Consider the following 15006-nt stretch of genomic DNA (forward strand, 5'->3'; position numbering starts at 1 on the left):
GATTTCTCATAATCTGAAGTGGCTTAAGGAAAAACACAGAGCCCCCAAGGAGGGAAATGACAAAATGTTCCTTGGAATAGTCACCTCATCTCCTCACCCATCTCTGCGTGCGCTGCCCTGTGACGTGTGTGACAGCACATCCATCTCTCTCACGTGTGTGCACACGCACAGACCATCTCCCTCCCTCCTCCTGAGGGGCAGGAGTTCCACAGCCCCCGAGCCTGGACCCTCCAAAGCAGCATTTCAGCGAGGTGGGATGGCAGAGGTGAAACCAGAGAAAACTGCAAACATCTGTGTTCACTTGAGGCCCAGACAAAGCCCAACTGAAAATGCACAAAATACCTTCCACTGGCTTCAGGAGCCTTCAGATCAGGCACTGCAATTGTCTGCTCCTGTGGCTCTGTTTACTGTTTTGGTGAGATTACAGGGAAACAGGAGGGTATTAAGTTTTGAAAATCAGGTCTTGGCTCAGGCCTGTTGAAAACCAATCCTAGAGGTGAGGTCTGGATTCAGAGAAGGTGAAGGAGATTCTCCTGCTGAGCTCACCACCCTAAATTGGGAAGAACCTTCTGCTCAAACCTGACTGGCTGAGGGCAATGGCTGGAGTGCTCCCAGCAACAAGCAATGGACAGCCAAAGGTTGGGGGTTGGCTTTTGGTGTCCCTGCCCCTCTGCAGGGTGTCCATTGAGCACTTTCCCTACGGTGTGGTGTGAAGCAGTGTGGGCACCCATGGGGATGCCACCGCTGGAGGTCCTGCATGGAGCCACCACAGCCCAGTTGGGGTGTTGTTAATGGTGTGAGTAATCAGGAAGGACTCCTGGAGAGGCACGAAGGAACAGGCAAAGTTCGTCAGTGCCAGTGATGATGGTCTTTACAGCAATTAGCCTGTCCTGACCTGCCTGCCTGTTGGGTTGCTGTTTTCTCCCTGTCACACTGGTACACCAGAGCACTGTCCTCAGGTGCAGGATACTGGCACCATTCCCTTGAAATCCACAGGGAAGTGCTGGCTTGCACTGGCTGGAAACAGGGCTTTCTGCATTTCATGTCCCAGATCTTCCTTTCCTCGGCTAAAACATTATCAACCCTCCCTCCTGCGGTGGCCACATCAGAGTCCTGCATTGAGAAGTGTCTCAGAGTCTGAGCACAGCACTGAAGAAGCAAACACAACACATTTCCCCCCCTCCTTTCCTGCTTCTAATAACAACCAGGTGCTCTGACACTTAACCTGTGTGCTGCCGTGAAATTGCCTGTCTAGTGCAAACACCCATGTGAGGCCCAGGGCCTCGAGGATTTACTTTATCCCAGGATTTGTAACCTAATCTCAGTGAGATTGTCCATTTATATCAGCCACCTTAAAAATTCATATTTTTGTTGTTGTTTAAACATGAAAGGAGCAAATTGTCTCTTGGCATTGATTTTTCTTTTCTCTTGAGGAAAAACAAGAACTATCTTTAAGGCCTTGGCAGCAAACTTTGTTTTTTATTAAATGTGCTACTGTGTTTTAAATTGGTACCAGGGCAGATACTTGGAGGATTATAACAAAGTCTGCTGGAGTTAATCAGTTGCATAAATATCTATAGGTTTGCTACTTACAAAACTTAATGGTTCTCACATGAAGGACAGAACAGAGAGGTCTGCGTAAAAAAAAAAATGTTGAAAATCAAATGTGTTCAAGGTCCTAAACAGGATCTGGGTTTCTGAGCAGAGGTGCCACAGCCACACATGCAGTCCTGTCCCAGGGCCTCTTGTGAACACAGGAGCTGGTCTGAGCAGCAAATACACACATTTGCATCTCAGAGAACCAGGTGAGCAGCTGAGTTGCATGGCTTAAACCTGGAGTGTTTTCCTGAGTTAGTTGAGGTTTACATCAACATAAGTGACAGCAGAGCTGTAGACTAATTGCCTGGTTTGAATTCGTGGTGATTATCAGAGTCAGTGGTGACTTTGGCTCACAAAAATATTCCAAGGAGCAAAGGATATTTTCCTTTTCCTGATAAATTGGATCCCTCAATCTCTTGACTTCAGCTCCAAGTCTGTGGGGTATTGCATAATTGGGTAAGGTGGTTGGTTTAGGTGTAGAAATACCTTCCTGATACACTCAGAAGCAAAAGTTGAGTCTGGCATCATCTTGATGCCCCTGTTTTGCATGTGAGCACAGAGTCCTGATGGTACAGAACGTACCCACCAAGTATTCAGCTGAGATTATCTGTTCAGATGGTTGGCTCTTCTGTCATTCTTCCTCGGAAATACCTTGTTCGGGTTTAAGTTGGATTTGGGAGCAGAAATCCACATCCTCAATCTCCCATCCAACCCATGAGTGTTCACTAGTACTCCAACTACCCCGTTTTATTGGGCTTGTAAACAAATAAATCATAAAAGAGCTGGAGGGCACAGAGCAAACCTGTGGCCCCTGTTGGCACCTACCTCATCATGGATAGAGAGAAAAACCTTTCCAAGGCTGTTTCCTTGGCATTTATGCCTTCTGAGTCAGTTCAGTGTCTGAGAGAGAGGCAAGAAAGTTGTTTTGAGGCTTTTGCACCTGCCATGTTTCTGGGCTTATCCAAACAGCCAGAGATCAGACCACAGCTGAAAAAACAGCCCAGCGCAAGAGCTCGGGATTTTTGACGTCCTTCTTGTGTTTACAGCATCCCACCCCTCCTCTCTCCCAACTGCAGCCAGGCAGGAATTCTCTTCATTATCTTCTGCCATGCTTCTCATGCCATTTTTATTAAAAAAAGGCAAGGCAAGGCAAGGCATGGTGAGGGGGAGCACGTGTGAGAGAGGAGAAGAGGATGAAAACAGCCCTATTTGTACGGTCAATGACAATGCAGGAAAAAGGATGGAAGTTTGGGGAGCAGATCTATTCGGTTGTCCTAAAGTGACCTCATCCCCTGACTTACTTATCAAGTGCTTTTGAAGCACCTGAGCATGGGGAAGCTTGTAAACACCATGGTATTAGTGGATATTTGGTGTAATTCATGACCTCTAGAAGTGACACTGGGTGTTCTGGAGGTTGTGAGCAGCATGTGGGGACAGAGTGAACAGCTCCAGCCTGCAGATGACAGGACAAGGCATGGTGTAGACCTCTGTCTCTTCTGTTTGTGGTTATATTCAGCCCACCTTGGCAGCTGATCCAAAGAACTACCACTAGGGAAGATGTGGAGTTGCTGCTGTTTGCTGCCAGATTTCCTGTTTGCTCAGCAAGGTTTCCTTGCTAGAGGAGAGCAAAAGATGACAGTGTTAGAGGGAAACAGGGACATCACTGGCAAACCAGGACTCATTCTGAGCTGCACAGAATTGTCCAGGAAATGCTGTCTTTTGGCTCAAGATTTCTGTGGGTATTTAAGGTTAAAGATGGATGAGTCCTTCATGAGGATGCTTGAGGTGTAGAATTTGCATGTTTCACATGACACTGCCTGTGACAGCCATTATTTAATTGGGGATGCTTAAAACTTCATCATCTTGTCCTTAAATAACAGGAATGCTGTCTGCTTTCATTGCTGTCTGGTGATTTATCTTTTCATAGGGCAAGAGCTGGGCTCAGCCTTAAGGATATTTGAAATTTTGATAGAAACAAGTCCTTGCTGTACAAAACCCTCCTGCTGTTATTTGTAGCAGGAAAAACATATATGCCATTGTAGTAGGAAGAGAGGCACAAGATGTTTGCTTTCCCTTGATGCTTTCGCTGCACCTCAAGTGTCTGCTGTGTCCTCAGATGCTGAAGCCCCACAGCATGCACAGATCAGATGTGGTTGGGGCAGTGTCAGCCCTTGCAGCTCTGCTGGAACTCAAAGCCACGTGTGTTTCTTCTGCAACTTCAATGATCCTTTAAACCCACCTTGGTCTCAGCAAACAACAACTTCCCACAGGTATAATTTTCCTGTAAGTTTTCCAGGAACACCCAAACTGAGAACAGAGGTCCCTTGCCTGGGGGACAGAGCAAGATTAACCCAACTGCCCAACCTCTCCAGGAAAAACAGAAAAAGAATCCAAGGGTTCTATATTTCTGACCCTGGATCCGTCACTTGTCACAACAGGCAGGAAAGTTGCCCTCGTGGTATTTCACACGGCACGTCCTAATTCCCCCTCTAAGCAGAGGGCTTGAGTCACTGCTTTTTAATCAGAGTCCTCCCCACAGGCGGAAGCTGCAGCGATCAATGCGGCTTACTCAGTTCTCAAAAAGGTCATTAAAAGACCATAGATATAAATTTAAAAAGAGTGTTTGTTCACATCCTTGATGTTAAAGATTTCTTCTCTCTCACTTCCTTAAGTAGCATCATGCAAAGCCGCCGTGTGCTGGTCCTGCCTCCCAGCAGAGTGGAAAGTGCCCCTTGTCGCTGTCCTTGTGCCATCAGCTCCCAGGGAAGGCAAGAGAGAAAATAAATGCTCAAAATTCACACTTTTATCACCACTTGGAGTGCAGCTTGTTGTGCTGACATCTCCAGATACAGTCTGTAATATTGATCTCGGTATCATATAACTGTATAGGAAGGAATAAACTTTTTTTTTGTTTTCTTTTCTCTTGCATTCCTCCCTCCCTCACTATGGGGCTGGATTACTGCCTGAAGTATTGCACATGTCATGCCTTTAACAGCTATATTTTTCCAGAATATGGGTACTGTGAAGGAATGTTAAAACTCTTAGTTGCTGCCAATATGATACACAACAATTGAGGAAGATGTAAGTATGTCAGGTTCCAGTTGCTGAGACACGAAATGCCACATCCAGCTCTGTCAGCTTTTTGTCACTGGTTACATCAGGCCAGGGTGAGTTGAAAGCTATGGCTTGACTTTTGACTTTCTCAGGTGGTTTTTGGTGCTCCAGTCCAGACACATCTCCAGCTCTGCCTGTGTGATGCTGGAGGGCGCTTTTGGGGCACACGTCTCATTTCTGAGCTCCCCTGGGCATGGCTGGTTTGTTAGTGCTGCCCTGGATGTGACAGTCTGGGGCTCCTCTGCTGTCCCCCAGAGTGGGGAAGACTGTGAAGCTTTAGGTTGCTTTTGCCTGGGCTGCTCAAAAGGGTATTTGGGATAGGAATGGGAAGGATTGGCCCCTCTGGAGATGTGTCTGCCAGGACTGCTGTTGCTGTAGAGGGTCCATATGTCTCCAGCCATTTGCCTTCCCTTTGCATTTTAACCTAAGACAAGGATATTGCCTTTACAGTTCATGGGGTATCATTACCATAAATAATAGCTCTCATTTTCTACCCAAACTGCAGAGAAGTAAGGGGAGCTACTTTGTGCAAATACCTAAATGTGTGTGTAAGGGCTCAGAGATTTTGCTCACCTTCTTTTTTGAAGAAGAAATGGCCTCTTTTTTATGTCACTAAACTCTAAGTATCAATTGCCTGTCACAACGTATCATTTCTCCAAGACTTTTCCACTTTGGATCAGCAGGTTGCAGCTGGACATCTCTCTCTCCCCCCTGTTGTGTAGCAGGTGACAGGGTTAGACCACAAAGCAGCCAATCTGCTCCATGTCCACAAAGTCCTCCCCCATACAAAGTTTTCCATTTCCAATCCATACCATTAAGTATGCCAGAGTTCTCCCTACCTAATAACATTTCCAATTTTCTTATTCACCCTACACATTCATCCCCAGTCACCTCATAGTTCATAGCCACTGTATTCTCTCCTGTGCTTCATGTAGTTTTACCTCTTCTTCCATTGTGTTCTGCCAACTTCCTGCCCTGTCCATAAACAAATGGGAACTTTTCCTGTTGTGCCTTTGCTTACACATACACACAAACACACACAAACACTAAAACACACATGCAGGGGCATGAGTACTTACCCAACTGCCAATGAGTATTAATAGAAAACACACACAAAAACCATCAAAATATGAAAATGCTCCTTTTACACTCACCATCGTGACCTCAGCCCACCAAAAAGCAGCGTGGCTTTTTTATTTTGTAGCTGTTATAGCTGCCCCAACTGTTCATTTGTTAACAGTCTTTTTCAAAGAATTGAACCTTTTTTTGTGGTTAGCAGATCCCAAGTGACAAAATCCACATTTCTGCAAGTGTACTTGTTAATCTTAAATATTTTACAAATGGTTTTGAGACAGAACTTGAGAAATAAGTGCTCCGTAATAATCAGAGCTTGGCTCTGCTTTGATTTCATCAGTATATATCAGAAACTTCCAGTTTTAATAAGTGGATTTATCCAGGAGAGAAATCAAGAGGAAACCCTCAGTATTATACAACTCTCTGTGTTTGGCCACTGAAGTTACTTCCTATAATTCTTTAAAAAAAAACAAACAAAAAAAACCCCAAAAAAACACACACCAAAACAAAAACAAAACAAGCAAACAACAACAACAAAAAAAACAAAACAAGAAAAAAACTAAACCTAAACAAAAATACACAGGTTGTTTTAAACAAGCCCCAATGGCAGAAGTTTGAAGATTTTCCCTTTGATTGTGTAAAATCTCTTACCAGTATGTGGGTAGACACGTCCCCAGTCTGTAGATGAATTAGATACTGTTTGTGCTACATGAACTCAGAGATTCAGTAACAGAAGCCACAGATTATTGCTGACAGGAACAAGGTGCAGAAGGAATGAGAAAGCCAATTGTGTTTTTGTTCCACTGAACTTCACTCCCTTTTCACTGCCCTGTTGGTACAAAAAGAGTCAGATCCCAGTGCAGTTCATTCGGTGCCAGTTATTTTGCAGAAACAGTATCCATGAGAAACAGCTTTATTGTAAAATATCATGTGGGATATTGGAGTTGAAGTCATGCTTGTTAATTTAATGAATGTTGTAATGAGTTACTTATTTCACCTGGAAGATTTCAGTAACTCAGTCCATTGATACTCACTTGAGTGGCTTTGCTGCCCTGTGTACTAGATGTATGTCCTCGTAGTGCACACTCCATTAATATGTGCTTTTTGACCAAGTTCCTGTGACAAAAAGACATGTATATTACTGTCAGTAATTGGGGCAATGTGAGTGTAGTAGTAAGCAGAGGACTGGTGGGTGTTAGGGAAGAACTGAGCTGCCTTATGAGCTCTGCAATTAGGCTGATTGATGACTTTGAGCAAATCATTTTGCCTTCACTACTCCATGGCTTTACAAATTGGCACAATGAGGATAATGGTAATGAGTTTCTTTGTGGAAGGTTTTGAGTTTTGAAAGACATTGTAAAAGAGCTAAACATTTTTATTAGGCTTACATTTTTTTTGTATTGCATATAAAAATTATTCTTCATTTACCAATGCACAGGATTTGGGTAATTATGGCTTTGTATAAATATGTACCAGTTTGCTCATTCTTTCTGTGAATGCTGATACTGTGATCCAGTGCTGTGGTGTGGATCTTGGGTTTTGCTCTGAAAAAAAAAAAAATCTTCTTAATTCTACTGTTTTAAATACCTGCATGTAAAGTGGATTAACTAAACTACCACAATAACTTATTTATCCATCACTGAAACATCCTCAGTCCCATTCTGTCCTAAACTCATAGTCAAATTCCCGCTGGTTCCAGATGCAATTGGATTGAGCTCAGGGATGTTCAGGAAATAATGTGTGTTTACAAGGTATTTTAAGTTCCTTAAATGAACTATGCCACAAACTTGCTGGTAACTCTTCCCTGATGTGACAGACAGGAGCAGAAATGTCCAAGGCTGAACACAGTGAGGCACAGGGCTGGTTCCTCAGGTGTTGAACTATTTGGACTGCCAGTAGAGCTCTTAGTGTTTCCCACTGCACATGGTGAGGATTGACAGTGCCATGGTGTCAGTGCAATGCCATCTCTGCACTGGGTGTAGCTGTAAGCAGCAACACACCAAACTGAATGATTTTTATCAGGAAATAGTTTAGCTGTCAAATGGTCAAGAGCTGCACCTATTTCAGAGCTGTGCATAAACCAAGCATGGACACAGCTGACTGTGCTCACAAGAAAAAGGCACCTAACCAATAAATAATCCAATCAAAACGAGGCAGGAACATCCAGACAATCTGAATGAAAGAGACTTTTCTTTTGTAGCAGCCAACTCCCACTTCAGTACCTCCTTCTCTGCCCTTTGCTGATACCTTTGTTGTACCAATCACTTAATATTTCCTCTTGCCTTGCAGGGAGCTGAGTGACAGGACCACGTACACATACCAGGTCGTCGTTGTTTCTGGGATGGAGGAGAGTGAGCCTTCCCCTGCCCTCGTCTACATCTCTGGAAGTGGATATTGTGGAGATGGGATTATCCAAATGTAAGTCTGGAGTGAGCAAACAGATAAATCTGGGCACATCTTAGCCAGAATCAGAGACTAGAAAGGAACTGATGACCTCTGGTGTCTCCTTAGTTGGGCTGGCTCTCATCTATAGCTAATGACTCATGTGCTTGATGATTACCAGGATGATGACATTTAATTGTAACGTAGGCCCTGCTATCCTGGCACCAGGAGATACAGACAGAGATACAGATAATGGAGCCCAGACAGCAGGATCGATAGGAAAGTCCACTGTGTGCTGTTTATGCTGTTTGTCCATGGATCCATATCTTTATACATGTAAATGACATTTCCTACATGGAGTTAAAGGAAGTGCTGGAAAAATCCACACAGCCTTTTATGCTGCCCTTACACTTGGTGTCCCATGTGTCTCACAGCTTGGGGACAGAGTAAAACCCTGCCATGTGTTGGTCCAGAATCCTGGTGCATCCTCTTGTTTGACCAACCACTGGAACTGGGATGAATTTGGAGGTGATAGATTTGGCCTCTGAGGGAGAGTGCTGAGAATTGCATGTGCAATCAGCTCCCCTCTCTCACTGCCTGTCAGTCCCCAGGCCATTGAAAATGTAAAACAATCCTTCACAACTATGTTAAGGTTTATTCTTTACTGTGTTGGCCCTTAAGGCCACTGCTTCAAAGCTTCCTGGCATTAGGTAATTTAATTATTCAAACTGTGGAAGTAACAACAAGCAAGTGTTTAATCCAGCCAGTATTATTTGCTTGAAATAATGCTGATCAGCTATCACATAGCACAGCTCTGTCAGACCATATACCTGGCAACAAATATCTGCAGAAGGAGGCCCAACAGACAAAGAAATTCAAAGAGAACAATCAAACAACATATGAATCCAGGGCAGACTTGGAAAGAGAGGTGGAGAAAGACAGATTAATTTTGCTCTACATAACTTTTCTGCTACTGTTATGTTAGCACATTCCTCAGACATCACTTGTGGCTTTGCAGCAAGTGTCAAACAATAGCTGAGCTGCCTCAGGAGCAAGCAGGCACCAGACTGTGTCACAGCTTGGCTGGTTGTGGCCCCACTAGCAGCTGTGGTAGCCCCTTTCTCATCTGGTTCCCACTCTTGTCCCCACACGTTGCTGTAACAGTGGGGGCTGGTACAGGACCCCATCCCAGACACCACTTGCTCCCTGTCAACCACACTGCTCCAAGTGCTGTCACCTGGAATAGCACAACACCAGGCTTTATGCCTTGTTATTCCCATGCTGGGGTCACAGTCTGGCCCTTCCAGATTTAATACAAAGAGTTTCAGAGATTCTTGTTCTCTTTTTCCCCACCTGCTGAGTTGCAGCCACACCAGCTATGGAGGAAGTTGCTCATATCCTCATCAGAGAACAGCAAGTGGTATCCACATGTGCAGGAGAGAAGTGGCTAGGCAAGCCTGAGAACCAGGAACGATGAAAGTCAGAGCTGGAGGAGAAAGCAGGAAGTATTTTAGGGGTTGGCATAGAAAGTTACTGTACTAGATTTCAGGACTTTGGGATGCTCCAGCAGGATTGAAGTCATTATTGGGATTATGTCATTTGCCATCTGACTGCTTTTTGCATGTTTGTGCCCTGTCTGCAGAGAACTGGGGGAAGAATGTGATGACATGAATAAGATCAACGGCGATGGCTGCTCCCTGTTCTGCCTGCAGGAGTTGTCCTTCAACTGCATCGGTAAGTCCAGCTCAGAGCCCTTCCACTCACAGTGGGCAGCAACTCCATGCAGAGTGCAAGGAGAAAATCAACAGCATTTTCAGCATTTCCAGCTGAAGAGTTGTCATGGAAGAGAGAAAAAAGGTGGAATTTGTAGGTTTGAAAGGCGAACATATCTTCCCAGCTTCTGGTCGTTTTGATGGGAAATTGGTTCTGCTGGCTTTGAAAGAGCCTAGGACTTAGGGCTAAGTCAGCCATTGTGGGACTGATCCAAAGCCCATTGAAGTCAGTGGGTGGTTTTCCACTGGCTTCAATAGGCTTTAGATCTGACTACGTGAGAAGACATGAACTGATTTTTTTCTGGTAAACAGGAGGAGGAGTGAAAGGGGAAAGGACTGAGACCAGAAGCAAGTCCAGCTGAGGTCACACCTCCTTTGAGTTGCAAATCAATATCTGAGGATCAAAGGTCTGGCTAATCCCCTTTTTCAGAGGTGAAAACTACTTAATCAGATTTCTTTTGCAAGCCTGGTTTGCTCTGATTAGCAAAACCTGTAAGCACAATGGCCGGAAGATGCTGGAGCTATCGGGATAGCAGCGCTGCAGTTGTGAGCTTTACATATTTATTAAACTCTGTAAGAATGCTGGGGACAGGGAAGGGAAATGGAGACCAATTTACACTGCACCTTCTGTGGGGTAGCCCCACGTTGTGGGGTTGCTTTTCCCAAACAGGGCTCTGTGAGGTCTGGGAAAGGATGAATCATGCAAAGCTTCAGGAACCCAGTTAGTGTTTATAAAGGGTTGGCTTTTTCTCAAGATATTTTATGAGAGTCCTTATCTGGACTGACCAAGCAAACTCTTTGTCCCATATAGTGATCCCATGCCTTCAGCTCAGGACATCAGTGGATAATATAATGTTGGCAAATTTGCTCTTTTTGGCAATCTGACTATTATCTCTTGTGGCTAGAGCAACATGACAGACCTCACAGGCACCATGTTTCCCTTGGGTGGTAGGCTGGGGACTGCTTGGCTCATCAGAACGACTACATTTTTACTTCAGCATCCCACACTGTGAGACTTGAGGCTTGATTTGTTGATGTGCTTATTTACATATGATAATAGCTCTATTGAAATTGAGCATATTTATGGTCGAGGCTAATTGTGACTATTGGTGGTCTTGAAGTTACATTTGTGTTTCAAGTAACTTGCTGCCTCAGAGCCCCAAGCACTGAAAGATGTTAGTCATAATATTTTGAAAGTGAGATAAACACTTACGTAAATGTTTTGGGTTCTCCAGAAGTCAGGCGTAGTGTGAGGCTGGTTCCAGCAAGGGTTCGGGCTGGGGCTGGGTGGTTGTATCTGTATCACCCCTCTCAACAGGTCTGAATTCCTTGGTCCAGGTCTATACTTTGACCACATCTCAGCCTTCCATTTGGACATGGCACATGTCCTTTGGTTCTCAAAGAAAAAAGGTGGTGTGGGCTGGGTGGGAGCTGCAAAAGGCTCCAAGAAAGTCCATGGACAGAAGTAAGAGTGGGGTGTTCTAAGCCTTGGACCACACAATGATGCCCTGCCAGGGGGGGTACAGGAGTTTGCTTTATCCCTGTGTACATAAAATCATAGAATTGATTATGTTGGAAAAACCCTTAAGACCATCAAGTCCATCCACTATCATCCATCATCGACCAACATGTTCATCTCCAGGACCAGCAACAGGGCTGGTTTAGGAGTGTGGAACAAAGCTGTCTAACAGCAAAATGATTAGAAAATAAAGCAACTAAAACATACACAAAGATTTTTCTACGCTGTAACAGAGGAAGTGGGTTTTCAGATTTGCTTGTGTTGGAAAGGACAGGGGAATTCCAGGGGTGAAAAGTTGTTTGTTTGTATGTGCTCTGGAAGGTTGTGGGTTTGCACAGGTCCTGAATTACAAAAGCGAACGATATCAAATTGCTTGTGAAATATCAAATATAGGGACTCACTCTAGATGAATCAAACTAGCTGAATCAAAGGGAAGGTGCAGACAGACAGACCTTACAGATGTTTTGGTGTGTTACTGTAGTGTTGTGGTGGTGGGACTGCTGTGGTGCTGGTGGCCTCAGTGTGTGAGCAGGGTCTGCAAGGGCAGACTCGCTGCGGTTGGTTTTGGGCAAACCCTGCGTTCATCGAGTCTCTAGAACAGGTTCAGAGAAGGCAATACCTGTGAAACAGGTCCTGGTGCTGGACCACCATGAATTATGACATCAAGAGCTAAAGACATACTGCTAGTTCATCTCTCAGACAGATGAATGGTGCTGATTTATATTCTGTTTTAAAATCTCACCAGAAAACATAAAGACATTGTGGAAATGAGTGGCAGTTCATATTACATAATAAAAATAATAAAAAAGAGCAGAAATTCAACATTCTCCACAGTCTAGGAATATCAGACCTAATCCTCTGCCCTAAGCCAAGCAAAATTCTTCTTTGATACTGGTGGGGTGTTCCCTTGGAAAATACAAAATTCTCAGGAGCGCAGAAAAATAAGTGTAATTTATTTGCATGTTTACAAGGCTAACACATGTTATAATCCTGTAGGACAACAAGTAATTATTTCAGAGAATGTTATTTTTGCAGTGATGTTCTTGTTGTATTATGTAGCTCTTTAGAGCCCCGGGAATCACTCCCCTTCACCAAAGAATTCAGTGAGCCTCAAACACATGTTCAGAGGCTTTGCTGAATTGGAGGCCTCAGGGTTTGATCTTACAAATGCTTTCTTCCATCCATGTTTCTGAACTACCACAAGGCATTCTTTAGACTTCAGCAAATCTAACCACAACAGAGAATGCAATGCTTGTCACAAATCGTCTGCAGGATTGGGTCCCATGTGCCTGAAAATAATCGCTAAGCATTTTGTTTGCTAAAGGCAGGGCTGGAGGGGCATCATCAGGGGGTTCCATAGGTTTGATAGCAGAGCCCAAGTGGGTTCCTTCCTCCCAAAGCAGAGACCACGTAAGGCACCTTGCTTGGTAGAAGAGAAATACAACAGAGCCCTCAAGCACCACCAAGCTTTAGATTTAGAGCCATGAATCACAGAATAATTTAGGTTTGAAGGAGTCTCTGGAGGTCTCTGGTCCAAGGAGGGCCAACTTCAAAGTTACATCCAGCTTCAAAGTTGGAGCATGTTGCTCAGGGTCATGTTCAGCTGCATTCTGGATATTTCCAAGGATGGAGGAAGGCTGTTTGCAGGTGTTCCTCTGCCTCTCTTACTCCCTTTGCCTTTTAGGAACATGAGGTTTATGGGGCTTTTTAATTCATCCAGCTTTCCTTTGACTAAATGGCACAAGGCTCTCAAGACACTTTAGGCTAGTGCCTGTAATAAAATTAGACTTCTTTTTATTTTTTGTCCTGGTTTTGTTTTCCCTCCTCCTTTCCTCTCTAATCAGATAACAGTGGATCAATCTGCTCTGCCAGGGAGGAGGGAGCTGGGGGAAGGAAGGAGGGAGACAGGGAGGAAAACTGTGTGGTCTTACTGTCAGGCTGTCCTGGCCTTCTCTGAGCACAAAGCAAAGGAACACAGCACAGGAAAGATTAATAGCATTTTCTTCCTGCAACATGCTGAAGAGCGACAGTGAGATTAATTAATTAATTAATAGAAGCATCTGGCAGTGCTTCTTTTTTTTTCAAGTTCTGCAGCACATTCGTCCTTCCCCACCCTGAAATTTATCATCTCTACCTTTTCCCCCCTCCTGCTTTGTATAGCAGATTTTACATATTTTATCTCCCCTGCACAGAATTTGGTCCCGGGGGGGAAAGTTTCACTTTGCCTTTTGATTTGTAGGAGACAGGTGATTCAAAGTTGTGTCCATGTGAGTGATGCTCCCCTCTCCTACCTCTCGGCTGCTTTCCTTTCACCGTGCCCTTGATCCCTCCTGGGATAACTGATTTTCGCGGTCGCCGCGGATCTCAGCCAAGTTCAACCTGCGTAAAACAGACCCCATTTGTAAGAGTTATGATTCGCAGTTGTGGGAACCCAGGGCTTAGCACTTGATCCATTCCCTGTGGAGCAGTGAGAAATGGGTGTCTGAGGCACAGCTGAGCACCTTGTCCTTGGCGTGCACTCCCACACACCAGCATCACACACACACATCCAGATATATGTGCGGACACTGAAAAGGAGCCCTGCTTTCATTTGCATTCCTTTTGTGGAGAGGGATCTGCATTATGCATTGATTTAGCTCACCAGTGCTGAAGAAAGAGAAGGATATAATAAAAAAAGATGCAGAGATCAATAAAAAAGAAGGGAGGGGGAGAGAAAGTAATATGAAAAGAGATGGGTATAGACTGATAGACACATTGAAACACAGCTGGGAAGTAGCTCCAGAACTTCCATCTCCCTTTAAGTTTGCCAGGTAATTTATGGAGTTTTCAGTCACATCTTATTGGTGTTATTGCTACACTTTATCTCCTTTGCTTGTAAGGGACTCTTGGCTAAAACCTTTTACAGCAAAACAGGGCAGCACTTCCACTGACTTCCACATGTGAGTGGTTGCCCTGAAGAACAGGAATGTTTCAGGTTAGACACACATCTCCGTGGTGTGTTTGATTGTGGCCTCGGGGATGTAAAATACAAAGAAAAGGCATAGAGTAGAGGAAAAAAAGAAAATAAATGTATCTAGCTCTTGAATTTACCACTGATTTCTGGCATACTTGAAGCATTAGTCACCAGTGGTTGTGCAGGGAGAAGTATGATTTTAATTTGACAATGATCCTTAAACACCTTTTCTTTCTCTCTTGCCTGGCTGCAAATGTTTTTCTGCTACCTTACAAATCTGGATCTGTCCTCTTCCTCCTCAGAGGCCTCTCTCTCCAGCTGTGAGCCTTACCTTTGTGGGAGCTCTATCCTTTACCTCTCCCATTATCCATAAATTAAGCATAGCACTTTCCCCTAATCTTATTGTTTGGTGGGCTGCATTGCATTCAGGGAAATGATTAATATTCATGAGCTTGCTATCTCTGTTTGGTGCATAATCCTCTGGGGAAATTGCAGTGTTAAATGAGTGACACAAACCTAATTTTATATGTCTTTTCTTTCCTTTCTTTCTTTTTCCTTTTTTCCCTTTCTGACAGAGAAGTAATGTGCTTAAA

The 15006-nt window shown here is 44.2% G+C and overlaps 1 protein-coding gene across 1 annotated transcript in view; it reads left to right on the plus strand.

The window, feature by feature from the left end:
- PAPPA (pappalysin 1) overlaps window positions 1-15006 on the plus strand; it is a 181106-nt gene that overhangs the window by 81807 nt on the left and 84293 nt on the right. The window contains exons 8-9 of the mRNA XM_071574522.1: window positions 8077-8205; window positions 9812-9903. Of these exons, the coding sequence (XP_071430623.1) occupies window positions 8077-8205; window positions 9812-9903 (221 nt within the window). The remainder of the gene's footprint in view (window positions 1-8076; window positions 8206-9811; window positions 9904-15006) is intronic.

Source organism: Pithys albifrons, chromosome 20 (genome assembly GCF_047495875.1).
Source record: "Pithys albifrons albifrons isolate INPA30051 chromosome 20, PitAlb_v1, whole genome shotgun sequence".
NCBI lineage: Eukaryota > Metazoa > Chordata > Aves > Passeriformes > Thamnophilidae > Pithys > Pithys albifrons.